At 36.7% G+C, this 14,276-nt stretch overlaps 1 protein-coding gene across 6 annotated transcripts in view; it reads left to right on the top strand.

Moving 5' to 3' along the window:
* LOC124168449 (metastasis-associated protein MTA3) overlaps positions 1 to 14,276 on the top strand; it is a 169,137-nt gene that overhangs the window by 129,004 nt on the left and 25,857 nt on the right. For 5 of the 6 annotated variants that reach the window (XR_006866936.1, XM_046546693.1, XM_046546695.1 and 2 more), the window contains exons 10-15: positions 1,368 to 1,501; positions 3,154 to 3,257; positions 9,707 to 9,823; positions 9,913 to 9,963; positions 10,069 to 10,133; positions 11,872 to 12,097. Coding sequence is in view for 5 of the 6 variants with exons in the window: in XM_046546693.1 (XP_046402649.1) it covers positions 1,368 to 1,501; positions 3,154 to 3,257; positions 9,707 to 9,823; positions 9,913 to 9,963; positions 10,069 to 10,133; positions 11,872 to 12,097 (697 nt within the window). In the remaining variant the exon portion in view is untranslated. The remainder of the gene's footprint in view (positions 1 to 1,367; positions 1,502 to 3,153; positions 3,258 to 9,706; positions 9,824 to 9,912; positions 9,964 to 10,068; positions 10,134 to 11,871; positions 12,098 to 14,276) is intronic. The other variant, XM_046546696.1, reaches the window with a different exon arrangement.

Raw genomic sequence — 14,276 nt, 5'->3', positions numbered from 1 at the left:
ACCCAACCATTTTCTACGGATTTAAAGAGAATCATGGACGATCTGAGCTGTGTAATTGTAATTCTAATAATCGATAACTTTTTGTTATCAAACATTGAATAGTGTAAAAGCTCATTATTCAAGGTGTTCGGTGATTCGAATATTCGAATGTCCCATCCCTAGCTTTATATAATTTAGCCATTATTAAGTTTCCAAACTGATCAAAGTACAGAAATGTAATGATTGTCATCAGTGTCATTGCTTGCCTTTGAAATCAGTTTTCATTTATCATTTGTTAGCATATCAGGTACCTCTTTTAGATTTGGACAATAGTGGGGAGTGCGAGTTATTTCATATTTACTGAAGGAAATATTTGTATATTTAAAGGTACTGGAAATACTCACTGTTGATCTACAAAATTTGGAAGTCAAGTTGTAATCTTGTATAAAAGATGTGTAATGTATTTCTGCTACAGTTGAGCACCCCAAATCTGGAATTTTCTAATCCAGAGACATCCATAATGCAGCAATATATTTTAAAGGCATGCTCTGCAGGAAACATTTGCTGAATAATTGTACGTATTTGTCCTCAAATGCTGAAACTGTTTTCCACTCTTGAAAAACATTCTCCCCATTGTATCTGTGGGCAGTAGGACGTGTATTTACTCTTTAATACTTAATTGCCAAGTCAGAAACTGCTACAGGGGCTGCCAATGCAAGGCAGACATGACTCGACTTGCCTGTGTAGGACTTGCCCACACCGTACCTCGTAGCAGATGGAAGATTGACATACCTTGTCTTTATTACTTATCATAAAATATTATAATAGGAGTGTAAGGAAGTATGTACTGTGCTACTGAGATATCTATTCGAAAAAACGATGGTGCAGCTATGTGTAGCACTGGGCATCACTACTTTACTACCAAGATGTAAGTTAGCATTCAGATAAATATGGGTATTTAGTGTTTGATATTCTGTGTTATATTTATAAATACATATCATATGCATTCTTTTCACTTTGCCGTTTTGTGGTACTACCTGGTTGAAGATGATGGTGTTTGTAAATTTAGAACTATTAACTTATTTATTATAAATTATTTGCTAATTAAAAATTTCACCAATTATAAGGTATCAAATTCCCTCATAAAAACATCTCGGACCCCCTAATTCTACTGGTTACTACCACAGCCTGCAAAATTCAGCTGAATTGCAAGTTCGGCATCTCCCTAGTCGTGATGGTGGGTGCTCAACTCTACCATTAAAACTGCAATGCCTGTAAAAGTTAAATTTCCTGTTGTTTAGTGCTGTAATAAGATTAATCTTAGGATATGATTCATCTTTTGAAAGTATTGTTTTTACTTTTGTAATGAATGTATTTTAACTTTTCAGCTTCCTTGGAAAACACTGAAAAATATTATAGAATATTACTATATGTGGAAGACTACTGACCGGTATGTTCAGCAGAAAAGAGTCAAAGCTGTTGAAGCTGAGTCCAAATTGAAGCAAGTGTACATTCCCAATTAGTAAGTATAACTTTGTCGTAAATTTTCTTATTTTTCTAATTATGTTAAAGTTTTTCTCTAAGAGCCTGATTTTGAAACTGGTCATGTATCACGTTCAAAGCGTTAATTAAACCTTGAATCTGAGGAAGAGGGAATCATGCTTTGATTAAAATAAGTGGTATGAATTCTAGTTAAATTTCTGCACTCTTAAGAGGTATTAATAAACGAAGTTGTGTCAGTGTCTTTATGGCAAGTTCATCATGGCTGATATTACCTGCTGCTGGAGTTTCCAAAGAATAGCCTGAGACTGCCCAGCTAATTTCATCTCTTTCTTGTGGCACAGTCCCTAGAATTTGTTTTTTGTAATTTTAAAAAAATTGGGTGTACATGATAAACTTGATGCCATTTAATTCTAATTTACTTTTGAAACAGCTGAAAATAAATTTCATAATAATAATAATTTTATTTGCCATCAGACACAATACACTGATATGAACAGGGCATAAGGCATGTCAAAAAAACCAAATCACTCAAACTGACAGAGGTTCATCTCAATTTGTTGTAAAACACAGATATTCGTCCATACTATTATAGAAACATTGATCAATGAGAAATGAAAAGACTGCTTTTTTTTAATTGATGCAGTCTCCTTTCATTCTTAATAATCAAGGTTAAGTTATTATAGATTTTTGTACACATTGCCTTAGGTCCACTTAGTGTCAAAGATAAGTTAAATGGTTGGACATGCACATCATTACATCTCCCAGTTTTGTGCGAGTGATATTTATCATTTAATAAAAAGTCAACCATTTGCTCTTTAACATAGACTGCACAATAATATAAATACACACATGGGAGTGGAAGTATCTTTAAGTTTGTAAAAAGTGGTCAGTTATGAGCTCGGTAGTGCTGATTACGCATGGTCCTTAACATTTTCTTCTGCATTCGAAAAACACTTATTAGTGAGGATGAAGATCCCCATAGGTTATTATAGAGTAAAAGAGACCAAAATATAAGGTTTTAAGACAGTTAAGCTTGGTGTATGTTTTAGAACAGATAAAAGATAGAATACAGAATTCAGTTTTTTTAAATTAGTGAGAAATATGCACATCCCACCCATATTTATACTAATTTGGGTAAGTCAACTGGTCAGTGGCGTGTAGCTTCCAAAACTTAAAGGAGTGTGAAGAGGGAGGGAAATGATGATGTGGTTGTGGATGAATTATGCTGGTGATTGTAGGAGTGTAGTTTTTGGAGGATTTGAACCGTTCTTTGTACCATCAGTATGTTGGTCCCTTTTAAGTTCCTTGCCTTTCACCATGCTATTCCAGCAGTTGCATGTAACGTAGCTTTGGCAATCCCAAATTGTTTCTTTTATAGATATCCAATGTACGAGTTTTTCTTTTAATTTTAAGTCATGCTGTGGATTTTCAAATTTCTTAGTTAATGAACTCATTTGATGTGAAACCAATTCATTGTTTCAGTGATTGTGTGGTTTTAGTTGGCGGACTATTAAGTTGTTACTCCTTACATTTACACTCATATAACACTTATAATGCAGTCCTTCTATCTTCTCTCAAGTGTTATTTTTTATCTACCAGAAGTGATGACGAAATGTATATTTAATAAGAATTTATGAATTATTTCATTGAGGCTTGTGTTTTTTATTTCAGCAATAAGCCTAACCCAGCAGTGATAAATAACAACAAGGGTGTAGTTAATGGAAATAGCAATGGAGAACCTGTAATTCCTGGAAAAGCGTGTGAATCCTGTAGCAGTAAGTATTTTCTCAACACTTGAAAATTACTCACTGAACCGAGCACTCGTTGTATCCAAAGGTGTTGAATAAGCCCATCGAAGTCTCATTATCGTTCTCATTTACAGTTGGGTAATTTTGCGAATGCATCATGCCAACAATATCAGTTTTGTTGAGTTTTCGAATGTTTTACCTGTACGTCAGTCAGTTGGGAAAATTGGCCAAAAGGTTTACCGAAATACTGCATGATTTGGTGGTCGAAGATATGCCCCCCCCTTAGGAAATGTAGTCAGCTTTCGTCTTTAACATCGCACTGTGTATATGCTGTCCTGCAGACCTTTGTTTACAAAATCACTTCAGTAGTGCTGATGTTCCCCCTGCCGCAAATATTTTTGGCTACTAGGTGTTCCTAGTTCAGTTGCTGCTGCACGAATTCTATCTTTGTTCTTTAATATTGTGAAGAATGTAAATGACAATACACCACACCGCCTCCCAATATCAGTCTTTGAAGTCCTTCTACTTTTGCTCTAGTCTATAATTTTGGTTTTAAGGTCCAAAGATTTTCTGGACATGATGCACTCGTGCAAGCCACCTGATGCTACTATGCCCCAGAGACTGCAGAAACTCCACCCCTCCAAGAGAGCAAACTCCGCCCTTACCCACACCCCAACTGCCCTGTGATTGGGCGCATCCAGTCGACAGGATAATAGAAATTTTGAAATTGCTCTCTTCTGCAGAATGCTGAGGCCCCATAAATCAGCCCTCTGCCTTGGATCGTGCTCAAAGGATTGGGTGCATTGAGTTCACCCCTTTATAGTCTGAAAGGTTTTTGGAGAGCGATTGTGATGATATACAGTGGAACCTCGATCTGTCGTTTTTCAGGGGGATGGATGAAAAGAACGATGAATGCGGGAAAACGATCAATGCGGGAATGGTTGTCCGGGTTGCCTATGTCCCAGGATCAGCTGGATTTTTGCGAATTATGACATTCATTAATGGATTCAAACGAGATTTCAGCTGATTACAGGAATATTATTACACTATCGAAACACTTAGGTCATATTGTTGATTCGACTTATCTTATTCTAAAATCCTAAAGAAACAAGCCGCCTTGCTAAAAAAATGTTTGCACTCCACTCGGAATTTTCACGGCCATTTCTGTCTGATGTAAAAATTCTTATCCATCAAATGCCATTTCAAGTACACGTATTTACTAGAGAAATGTTCGTGTTATGCCTTAAACAACTGATTTCGCCGTCGCAGTGATTGGTTATGAAATGGATCAAGAAGGCCAAGAATAAGAATAAAACTAATAAAAATGAAACCGGACTCCATTGAACCCACCCGGAAAACACTCGCTAGTTTTAAGTCAACCCACCCCGGAAAGTACGGAACCACTCGTGCGAGGTGAAGTTCGGCACTAATGCTCTCGCGTACGGCATAGGCAGAACTTACTGCAGAGGGTGAAGCATGACCATATGACTGCGCAATGAAATTTTTTATCCTATAGAGAAGGCAACTTACCCACTCATTTCTAACAGCTCTAGAGGAGCAGATGAATTCAGATTGCTAGTCGAGAGAAACAAAATATCCAGAGAAGACATCGCTTCGTTAAAAACTCAGACAAGTGAAACCTGTAGAATAACTCGTAAATTGTAACCAGACGCCCTGTTTTCGAAAAAAATCGCATCAACTGCCGTGAAGCTCTCTATCAGCTGCGAGGATATCGTTATTCGCCAGAAATCACCATCGTATTATTCCAACTCTTTCCTTGCTTAAAATGCTTAAATAACGTTAGAAATACGTCATGTTTGGTATCAATCTTTACTGAATTACGTGTACATCACTAATATCTCAATATGTATAATAAAAGTATAATACCAATTGCCGAAATTCATTTCTACACACCTTTTGAGCTAATCGGTGATTCATGGAGCAGTTGACCTCCAGAGGTGGGGATCTTTGTAGCGAGTCAGCTAAAAAAAAGTCAGTGGTCGAGAAAGGGGGAAGCGCGAAAAAGGTTTCTTTTGTTCTCGAGTAACTTGATATTTTCTTTCCAAGCTAAGGTCTTCGTAATACGATCCCTGCTCGAGCTGGGACCTTTTTTTTATTTCGGAGAAGAGGAAAGCTTCAGACGGGGAGAGGCGAGTGCTGAATGGAGGGGGATACCGGATCTTGGGAAATGCGATAATGTAACTATCCCACGGCACTCAGCTTCTCCCTATCGTATTTCAATCTCCTGGGGAAGATTCAAACTTTGTGTCTGTCGTTATTAGCCGTAAACAACACGTTGTAAACACTTCGTCTCATTTTCGTCAAACGATAGATGCGGGAAAATTATACGACGGGACCGCGATCGTCAAACGATAAATGCGGGAAAACGATACTTCGGGGAACGATAGATGCGGGAAAAAATTACATTGTCTTTATGGAACTTAATTTGGGACCAGGAGCGGCGAACGATGAATGCGGGAAAACGATGAATGCGGGAACGATAAATCGGGGTTCCACTGTAAATATTTTACTTAATGTACAAAATCTTCAGTTCCTCCGAAAAAAATAACCCTGGGCACTTAACATACCTACTATAAAAGCACCATATGGGAAGGGGTTAGTGAGGATGCATATGCTGCGTTGCAAAATTTGGATCAGAATATTATTTTTGACACAGGAGTCTGTAGTTAGGAATTTTAAATCATTGCCAAGAGATTCAAAGGACCTGCTATAGGGAATAGCATATTCAATTGCGCTTGCATAGTACATGGCCCTTGAGGGTAACCCGCATCTAAGTTAAGCCATTTGTTGCCCGTTACTACGTTGCTCTAGCTTTCCATAAGTCAACAGTCATAGTAGGGGCGATCGAACTAAGACAATGTTGCGCTTTCCTCTTCCATTCCTAACACAGGAAAAGATGAAGGGGGTTTCACTACAATGTAATTTCCCGCGCTTAAGATGCGTTTCCCGCACTATTAGCAGCAAAGCCAGCCAAAGAGGATTGGGGAACTAACTCCTTCTCCAACTGTCATCTTCCTCCCATTCCTCTCCCTGGGAGAACTGGGCCGAACATTAGAAGAACGTAAAATGGGAGTGTACAGAGTGTACTCAAGGCCGTAAATCACAATCAAATCAAATTTAGCTGTTGTAGATCTGATACACATCTTGTATTTTTAGTTTAATAAACAGGTAATACATAGTTAATGCTTGCTCTGTGGCGCATCGCCCTCAAGAAATATATGTCGTAATACAGAGCATACACAGTGGAAGGAACTTTTTGGCCTTGGTAAAACCTTGTCAAACTCTTTGCATTACAACCACTGGCACTGCGATTGTCAGCAGTATATTAACGGGTTGTTACGTTGAAAATAACACTATTTAGCACAAAAGATGTAAGTAGAAATCTCCAAGCAGTGAGCCGAAGTTGTAAAGCAAGCATCAAAATTATTCTATTTACATAAATATGAGGTGCAGTTGATAACATCAACTTAAAATTAACGTATCCCCCTCCAACGGCCGTGGCTCAGACTGCTACAATGATGTTACGTAGATATTATAAAATATTTGGTTTCATTGCCCCAGTTTTATATTTTATGTGCTAACTCAGATATTATTATTATAAATAATACAAAATATGACGGCTTCCGAGCCTCTTTTGTCGAATATTTTGATTTAAATTGAAAATAACCAACATGTCTCACTTGCTACGCTCTCATAACTGCTGGTAACTCATACAGACAATCACAACAATACATAACGTGGTCTGGAATGAGACCGACTACCTCCTTTGTTGCCTAATCTCCAGCATCAAGGCTCATCAGCTGAAGAATGCATTGCCATAACGCGTAAAACTGTGAGATTCGTTTGCAATTGTATTAATCAATTAACACTTCCATTATCTCATAAATGACATAAATTACTAAGGGTGATCGTTAGACATTTCGAATTTCAGTGGACATGTACTTGTCGCAGTTCATTAAGTACTCATCTTATCACAAGATGGTCAACTGCTGGCAGATCATCTGACTTGGCACAAACGTATTCTTCATCCTTGCGGATAAATAAGCCAATAATAATAATAATAACTAATATAAATATATCACTTGAAAATCCTCTAGAATACTCTATCGAATGAAAATGAGACAAACCACAGGAAGAACTTGGGGTGGCTCAAAGAACTCCAGTAACTCCCACTCAGAATGCATAGCCAGCAGCGAAATCGGAACCCAGTGGCATATATGATGTCACGCACCCCTATGTCAAAATGGCACATGGAAAGCTGCGTTTGAATCTTCGCAGATTCGAATTCGATTCACCGCAGTTCAATAAATAAGGGTTGCTCGTCTGCAAGAAAAGTATATTTATGGAACAATATTGGTTAACTATAAGATGTGTGGGTTGAAATGGCTGTAGCAAAACCTTGCAAGTTCTCCATTATGAATGGATCTCAATGACCAAGCCAGTGACAAATTCAAATCGTAGATATCATCAACGTGGGAGGCAGCATGCCATCGCACCCGGAGAAATGTACCTCCAGTCACCTCCTTCATTGATTTATACACATGCATAACTAATCACAACTGCACCAAACAAGTGTCCAGACAACATTGAATGAATGCTCTAGCAGCTAGCTTTTTCCTCTTCTAATCCTTGGATCACTTGTGAGTTGGCAGGCTCCATAATGTTGCGTAGGGAAGAAGACTCGAGGCTGTGTGGTTGGCTATCTGGCACAGCATCATATTAGCAACGAGAGCTAACAGAAGCCACATGCCGGAATATTTGGCACCACGACAAGACGGTTGCACGAGATATCCACTGAAGTGAATAATGGGTTAGGATTCACATGATGATTAATGATTTTGCTCTGAAGGGAAGGATAGCAATGGGTATACCAGATTGATGTGTGTTACATTCTAATTGGTCAGAAGGAATTGGCATTACAGCCTTCCCTACCCATGCAAAGTTTCCACTTAAGCATACTTTGGTGACGGCGTGATTGCGCTCCTGTTGACTTCATGAGAGCTCTGTACTACTGATTTTCAAGTATTTCAGACTGAGCTGGGACATGATTGTCCTCCAACATCTCAAAACCACATCACACAGTGTTGCCTCGTGGGAACGTTATGCATGACAAAACAGTGAGGCTTGGTGTCTGAAAATGCAGTTTCTTATGTTGCACAGCAGCTTTAGCCATCCTCAATCTATTATCCCAGATCCATGATCATGCCCCCCAGCATCTTGCTGCTCCTAATACGTGATTCTCTGAAAACAGTGCTTTAGGTTGTGACACTCCCAAAATTTATGCAATGCTAGAAAGCAAAATGAATACACAATCATTGTTTTGCCCTTTCGATATCCCAAGGCTGAATTTTCTGTTGCCTTTTGTTAATGTGCAACGTAGAAACTAAGGGAGTTGTATGCCAACATGCTGTGCGGGGCACCACGTAAAATTCGTGGGGACAGTGTATCTGACAGTATATGCGATGGTTTTAAAAGTGTCTTTCTTAGAATCAATATTTTGCATCATAGTAGTTAAATACAGAGTACAAGCATATTTGAACTTTTTTAGAACATGTTCTTTGTGAACATCTGATATAGTTACAATTTTGAACCATATATTTCAACTGAAAAAGGTGTTTAATTTCAATTAATCATTTCTGAATCATTGAAAATTGAACTACAAGTAATAATTTCATGGAAAATCAATCAAAAAAAGTAGGCTTCATGATAACGAAATTGCTACTTTTTTGTGGGTCTGTGGGTCCCTTGAATTTCATAATAATGAGGTTCTGCTGTATCTTAATTCTCTGTCAATAGGGTACTGTTTGATTTCATTTGAAATTTATTTTATGTATTTCTAATAAATCTTGAATATATTATTCTTATGGCTGATAAATTGAGTAATGAGTATGCTTTTGAGAGCAATACATTTTCAAAAAATATCCCCTGATTACTATCGTTATGGAAAGCACAGATTAAGAAAAATTGTTTATTGAAATTTAAGCTGGCCAACATTCTTTTATTTCTGCTTGCTTTTTAGTCATGCATCAAAACACAGGTACCAAATGCATTGTTTGGACAAGTATTCGTTTGTGGATAGGAAATACTCTACTGGCCGTATAATGTATAATATATACGTCCATTTGGGTATTTCCTTTCCACAGTTCCGAGGCCGTAGAAGCTCAACCCCCATTTTTGCATTAAGTAATTCGTTTGAATATTAATGTGGCTACTTGAATCTATTTCTGTGGAAAATAGGGTATGAAAGGTCTATGTAATGGTTTTTTTTTATTGTATTGATAATAATCTAAGCTCGAAATTAAAATCTATCTTACATTTTATTGTAGATTGTATGCATATCTCTGCTCAAGCCTACTGAAAGTAGTCTTGTAAAATGCTTCATTTCTTTTTAGATTATTATCTAGTAAATACTTAAGAAGTGTTTTCAAGGTTTCAAATTTTCTATATTTTTGCAGTAACAGTCTCAACTCAATGGTATGCCTGGGGTCCTTCACATATGCAATGTAAGCTGTGTCATAATTGTTGGCTGTATTGGAAGAAATATGGTGGTCTGAAAATACCCTCTCGGATAGGTGAGTAGGACGTTACTTGTGAGGAGGTCTTTTTTCTTATCTTTTAGTTATGAACTTAAATGTTATACATGAGTTCTGTTCTTTTGCAGGAGAAAATGAGACGGAGAGCAAAAAGAAATCGGGTAGTGTATCGGATGAAGGTAAAAACTAATCTTTTTAAAAGGCAGTATTACACTGGCCTCTGGTATTTTGAGTATTTACTTTAAGTGTTTGTTTTTTTTTAATTTCTGTTTTATATTTTACAGAACGAGTTGCTGGAAATTTGACTTCACATAGACCCCACCGTTGTAGCATTATCAATTGTGGAAAGGTTAGTTATGTACTGATAAATATCTATGTATTTTATTTTCATGTGTATTTTAAATTACATATACAGTGGAACTTGGTTAGTACGTTTCTGAAGGGACCACGAAAAATGAACGTACTAACCAGGAAAACGTACTAACGAGGAAAGTAAATAATAGCAGTCGGGGTTATTGCAATCAGTGAAAAAGTCGTCATAATTACAATTACTATCAGTAGTTCTCATAGGATCGCCTTCCTGAACTCTTTTCACATTTAAAATCAAGAAAATGAGCGCTACCATGAAAAACAATACCATGTGAATAAAAATCGCAATTTTTCATGGACATCCCGGAGAGGATTTCATGATTACGGCGTCTATCTCCCGTGATTTATCCTATATCTATTTACAGAACGAGGATGAGTGAAGCGAAGACAAGCGAAGACAAGTCATTTTTCTTTCTCACAGCGTACTCGGAGAATATAACAACAACCCGGAGTAAGTCAACTGGTTTTTTAAACATCATAAAAATTGGGCAAAATTATATTGACTTTCAAATTACGGCAACAGCCATAGACATTCGCTTCTGGAATGATACCATTTCGATTGTAAAATCGATCGATATATCAACTGATGACACGCAAGATTATTAGATTACGATGTAATTACAAGAAAATTTTATATTAAACAGTTGAAATTTACTTTCAAAATTTGTCTAATGTCGTCTGCTTTCGTTCCGAGATCAAGTATTTTTAAGCTAAGCTTCGCGTGTAGATCCAGAGGATCGTCTGCTCCCGCAACAGTAGTCAAGTAAATACGCACGACGTCGAGTTTATGGAGCAGTACTGTTTTAGATAATGTGGGAATTGTCTAATACCGTTAAGACTCATTTCTTCATCATGATAACTCGTGCAATAGCAACAATTGCCCACTCATGAACTTTGTGCGCAGCAGTGGGCACTCCCAAGGTCCAAAGGCAACAGAAGGTGAGGAGCTCGGGGTGGGGAAAATTGGGGCTTCTTATTGGCTGTAGTTTTTCATAGTCAGACATTCCCAAAAAATGGCCGCATTTTATTTTTCATCATGTCACAAGAATTAAGAAATGCATTTGGATAAATTACGGTAGAAGAAAGAGATGTGGAATGAATGGAAGAATGTTAATGGCTAATAATAATAAATTAAATCATGAATACAGACGTTTGCGACCCTTAAGAAGACACTAGAGAACGAATTGCGGGTTGCGTCACGGCAAGCAATTGAGCGTACTAACCAGGAAAGCGCAATTTTTTCAAACGTACTAACCAAATTCTTTTACCTGTATTTTGTTCGGATGGTACTGGGACCGAGGGAAATCGCCGTACTAAGGAGGAAAACGTACTAAGGAGGAACGTACTAACCAAGTTCCACTGTATATGTAGTGATCTTCGTGCTGAAATCCCGACATCATTAGACGCATGTGCATTTACATAGAATTAATATTGTGTGCACTCCAGTTCTTTGTTTTTGTGTGAAACTGTTTAAAGGCAGTTCATTTACAATTTGAGATTATGTTATGTAATGGAATAGTTTCAGCAAGCAAGGAAATAATTGAATAATGTAATTCATGCTCTATTCTATTTCAATTATTTTTTTATAAATTTAAAGAATTATTGTTTTTACAGAGGTGGCATTATTGTATATTTTCTTGACTGGGATAATATTTCTGGTATGGAAATGTTGTAGCTACTGATCTTTAGTTAATCAGTGATCTTCTGTCTCTCTTTAGGAATTCAAACTGAAGGCACACTTAGCACGTCATTATGCCACTGCTCATGGCTTGGCAATTCGTTCTGGATCTCCACGACCAATCATGAAAACAAGGACAGCATTCTATTTGTGTTCCACACCACTCACGAGAATATCTCGAAGAACTTGTCGTCATCTGCTGCAGCCTCGCCATGCCGCTAGAGCACCCTTCTGGGCAATCAACATAGCAGCAGTCAAACAAGAATGTAAGATCTATGCAGGGTTTACCTGCTAATTGCACATGTCCTATTAATATTTTAAATAAAATGATTACCTTTCGTAGTTACTTCTGTAAAATACTGCAAGTGAATTTAGAAGTTACCTTGGGTGAATAAAATAATAAAATAAGTATTCAGTTAACATTGAAATTTTAGAAAATATCCAGTTGAATCCTGATTTAATTTTTTCCTGGGAGAAAGCATTTTAAATACTAAGTGCCAAAGAACTATACATGAGGACCTGACATTTTTTTTAATTTTTAGAGTCTGTAATGATAGGAACAGCTTCTCATTTATAAAAATTATAATATTAAGTTAAAGGCAATAAATAAAGCATGAAACAGTAAAAATGTCATCAATTTAATGTGCACTTCCCGGAGGTCAGGAAACAGCTTAAAAATGGGAGGTAAAATTAATTATGATAAGCATTTTATGGACAATAATTTAATAGAATTTTGATTTCAATTAATTTGAAAGAGTTACCATGAGGAATGTTACTGTGGATGGCCGTGAATTTCAATAATTCCATTTTTATGCATTTCTCAGTGATCATAGTGCATTTTTTTAAATTTTGTAAAAGTAAGGTGTAGGTGGGTATGTACCCAAAAAATTATTACCATTTAATCATTTAATGCAAGTGAAATAAAAATACAGGAGTAGATTTTTTTATCCGGAATTTTAAACTAAGGAATATATCAACTGTAGGATTTCTAGAATTTCACAAACTTGATTCTGTCGCCGTTGCGAAGTAATGGGCAATTAAGCCATTAAAAAGCCTCCTGTACCCACATTTTGGCTTCCATGGTCATCTAAAAAAAGAGAATCAAATTTCTAGTACACATATAGGTTGTTGTAGATTCAATATTGTGGTTACAGCAGCACGCATTGTCATATGCCGTGGGCTAATGCCACTTCTGCGGGACAAATGGAGCTGGGAAAGTTGCTTCCCTGGCATGCTAAACAAAACTGACTTACCTCATTTCATGGTGCATTTACTGAAACGTAGTTGGACCTTGAATAACTAATAGCTAGAGGCAAAGATTATCAGTGAATAAAAACTGTGAATTTCGTCATAAAAATCTGTCAATATCGGTTTAAAATTTCGTCATAAAAAAATACAGTTTCGTCATAAAAATTCACTCGTCACAAATATTCTTTTTTATCCCAAGAACAATAATTTCACCAACAAAAATGCTTATTAGCATCGTAAATATATTTTTAATGGTAAAAACCTTGATAAAGAAGGGTCAATTGCAAATGCTAAAGGAATAAGTTAAGCATTTGTTAGATACACATACCATAAACACTTTTCTATGTATGTATGTATTTCAACCGCGTACCGCTAGACAAATGCGGGAGTTGTATCGATGGGGAATATTTTTGATTGGCCTAAATTTCACTGTCTCATTGGCCTGCATGATGTAAAAAACTTATAGTTTTTACTTAACACATTGATAACAGAAGTCTTTAAGGTCTACTCAAAAAATATAACATCAACACATGCAAGTATGTGTTTATCTATTATCTATAATTTTTTTAAATATGCCTTCTGAAATTATTCACACTCTGGAATTTTAAATTGGCTGAATCCTTCTTTTACTGGAATTGAGATCAATTGGTCAAACTTGACTTTAATTCTACATTTTTTGGAAGTTTAGTGGTCTTTTATTTATATTTCCATGCATGGAAAATCCTCTTTCTGCATCTACATTTGCCACAGGTATCCACAGGGTTTTCACATAATTTTCTACAAAATGGGATAAAATCATTTTAAAGGGCAAGAATTAGTGGAAGTACTGACAATGCTTTTCCTTCTTCCTGAACTGATCCAACAGAACCCTTCAAAGCAGAATAGCCAAAAAGTTCTTGAGTTTCTGTTAATGATTATATGAGGACATTAGCTACAATTGTGCTTAAGTCCTTCACATCAGTTGTCAATATACACCTTGAGTTAAATAGTCTTCCCATGGCTGTGATAATGTTCCTCCCTGGGTCACTATACAAGGAATGACAACTTGATATTAGTCTTTATCCTATTTGCTTCAGGACCTCACACATGGGAAGTTTCACAGATTTTTTGTGACTATTAAGTGAAGATTCATTTTCTTTTCCAAACTGTGCATTGATGACTAGGGTAAAGGAATTCTATAAATTAAGGTTGAGTCGG

The sequence above is a fragment of the Ischnura elegans genome, chromosome 11 (assembly GCF_921293095.1).
Source record: "Ischnura elegans chromosome 11, ioIscEleg1.1, whole genome shotgun sequence".
Taxonomy (NCBI): Eukaryota; Metazoa; Arthropoda; class Insecta; order Odonata; family Coenagrionidae; genus Ischnura; species Ischnura elegans.
Note: the sequence above shows the minus strand (reverse complement) of the source record. Positions and strands in the feature narration are given on the sequence as shown.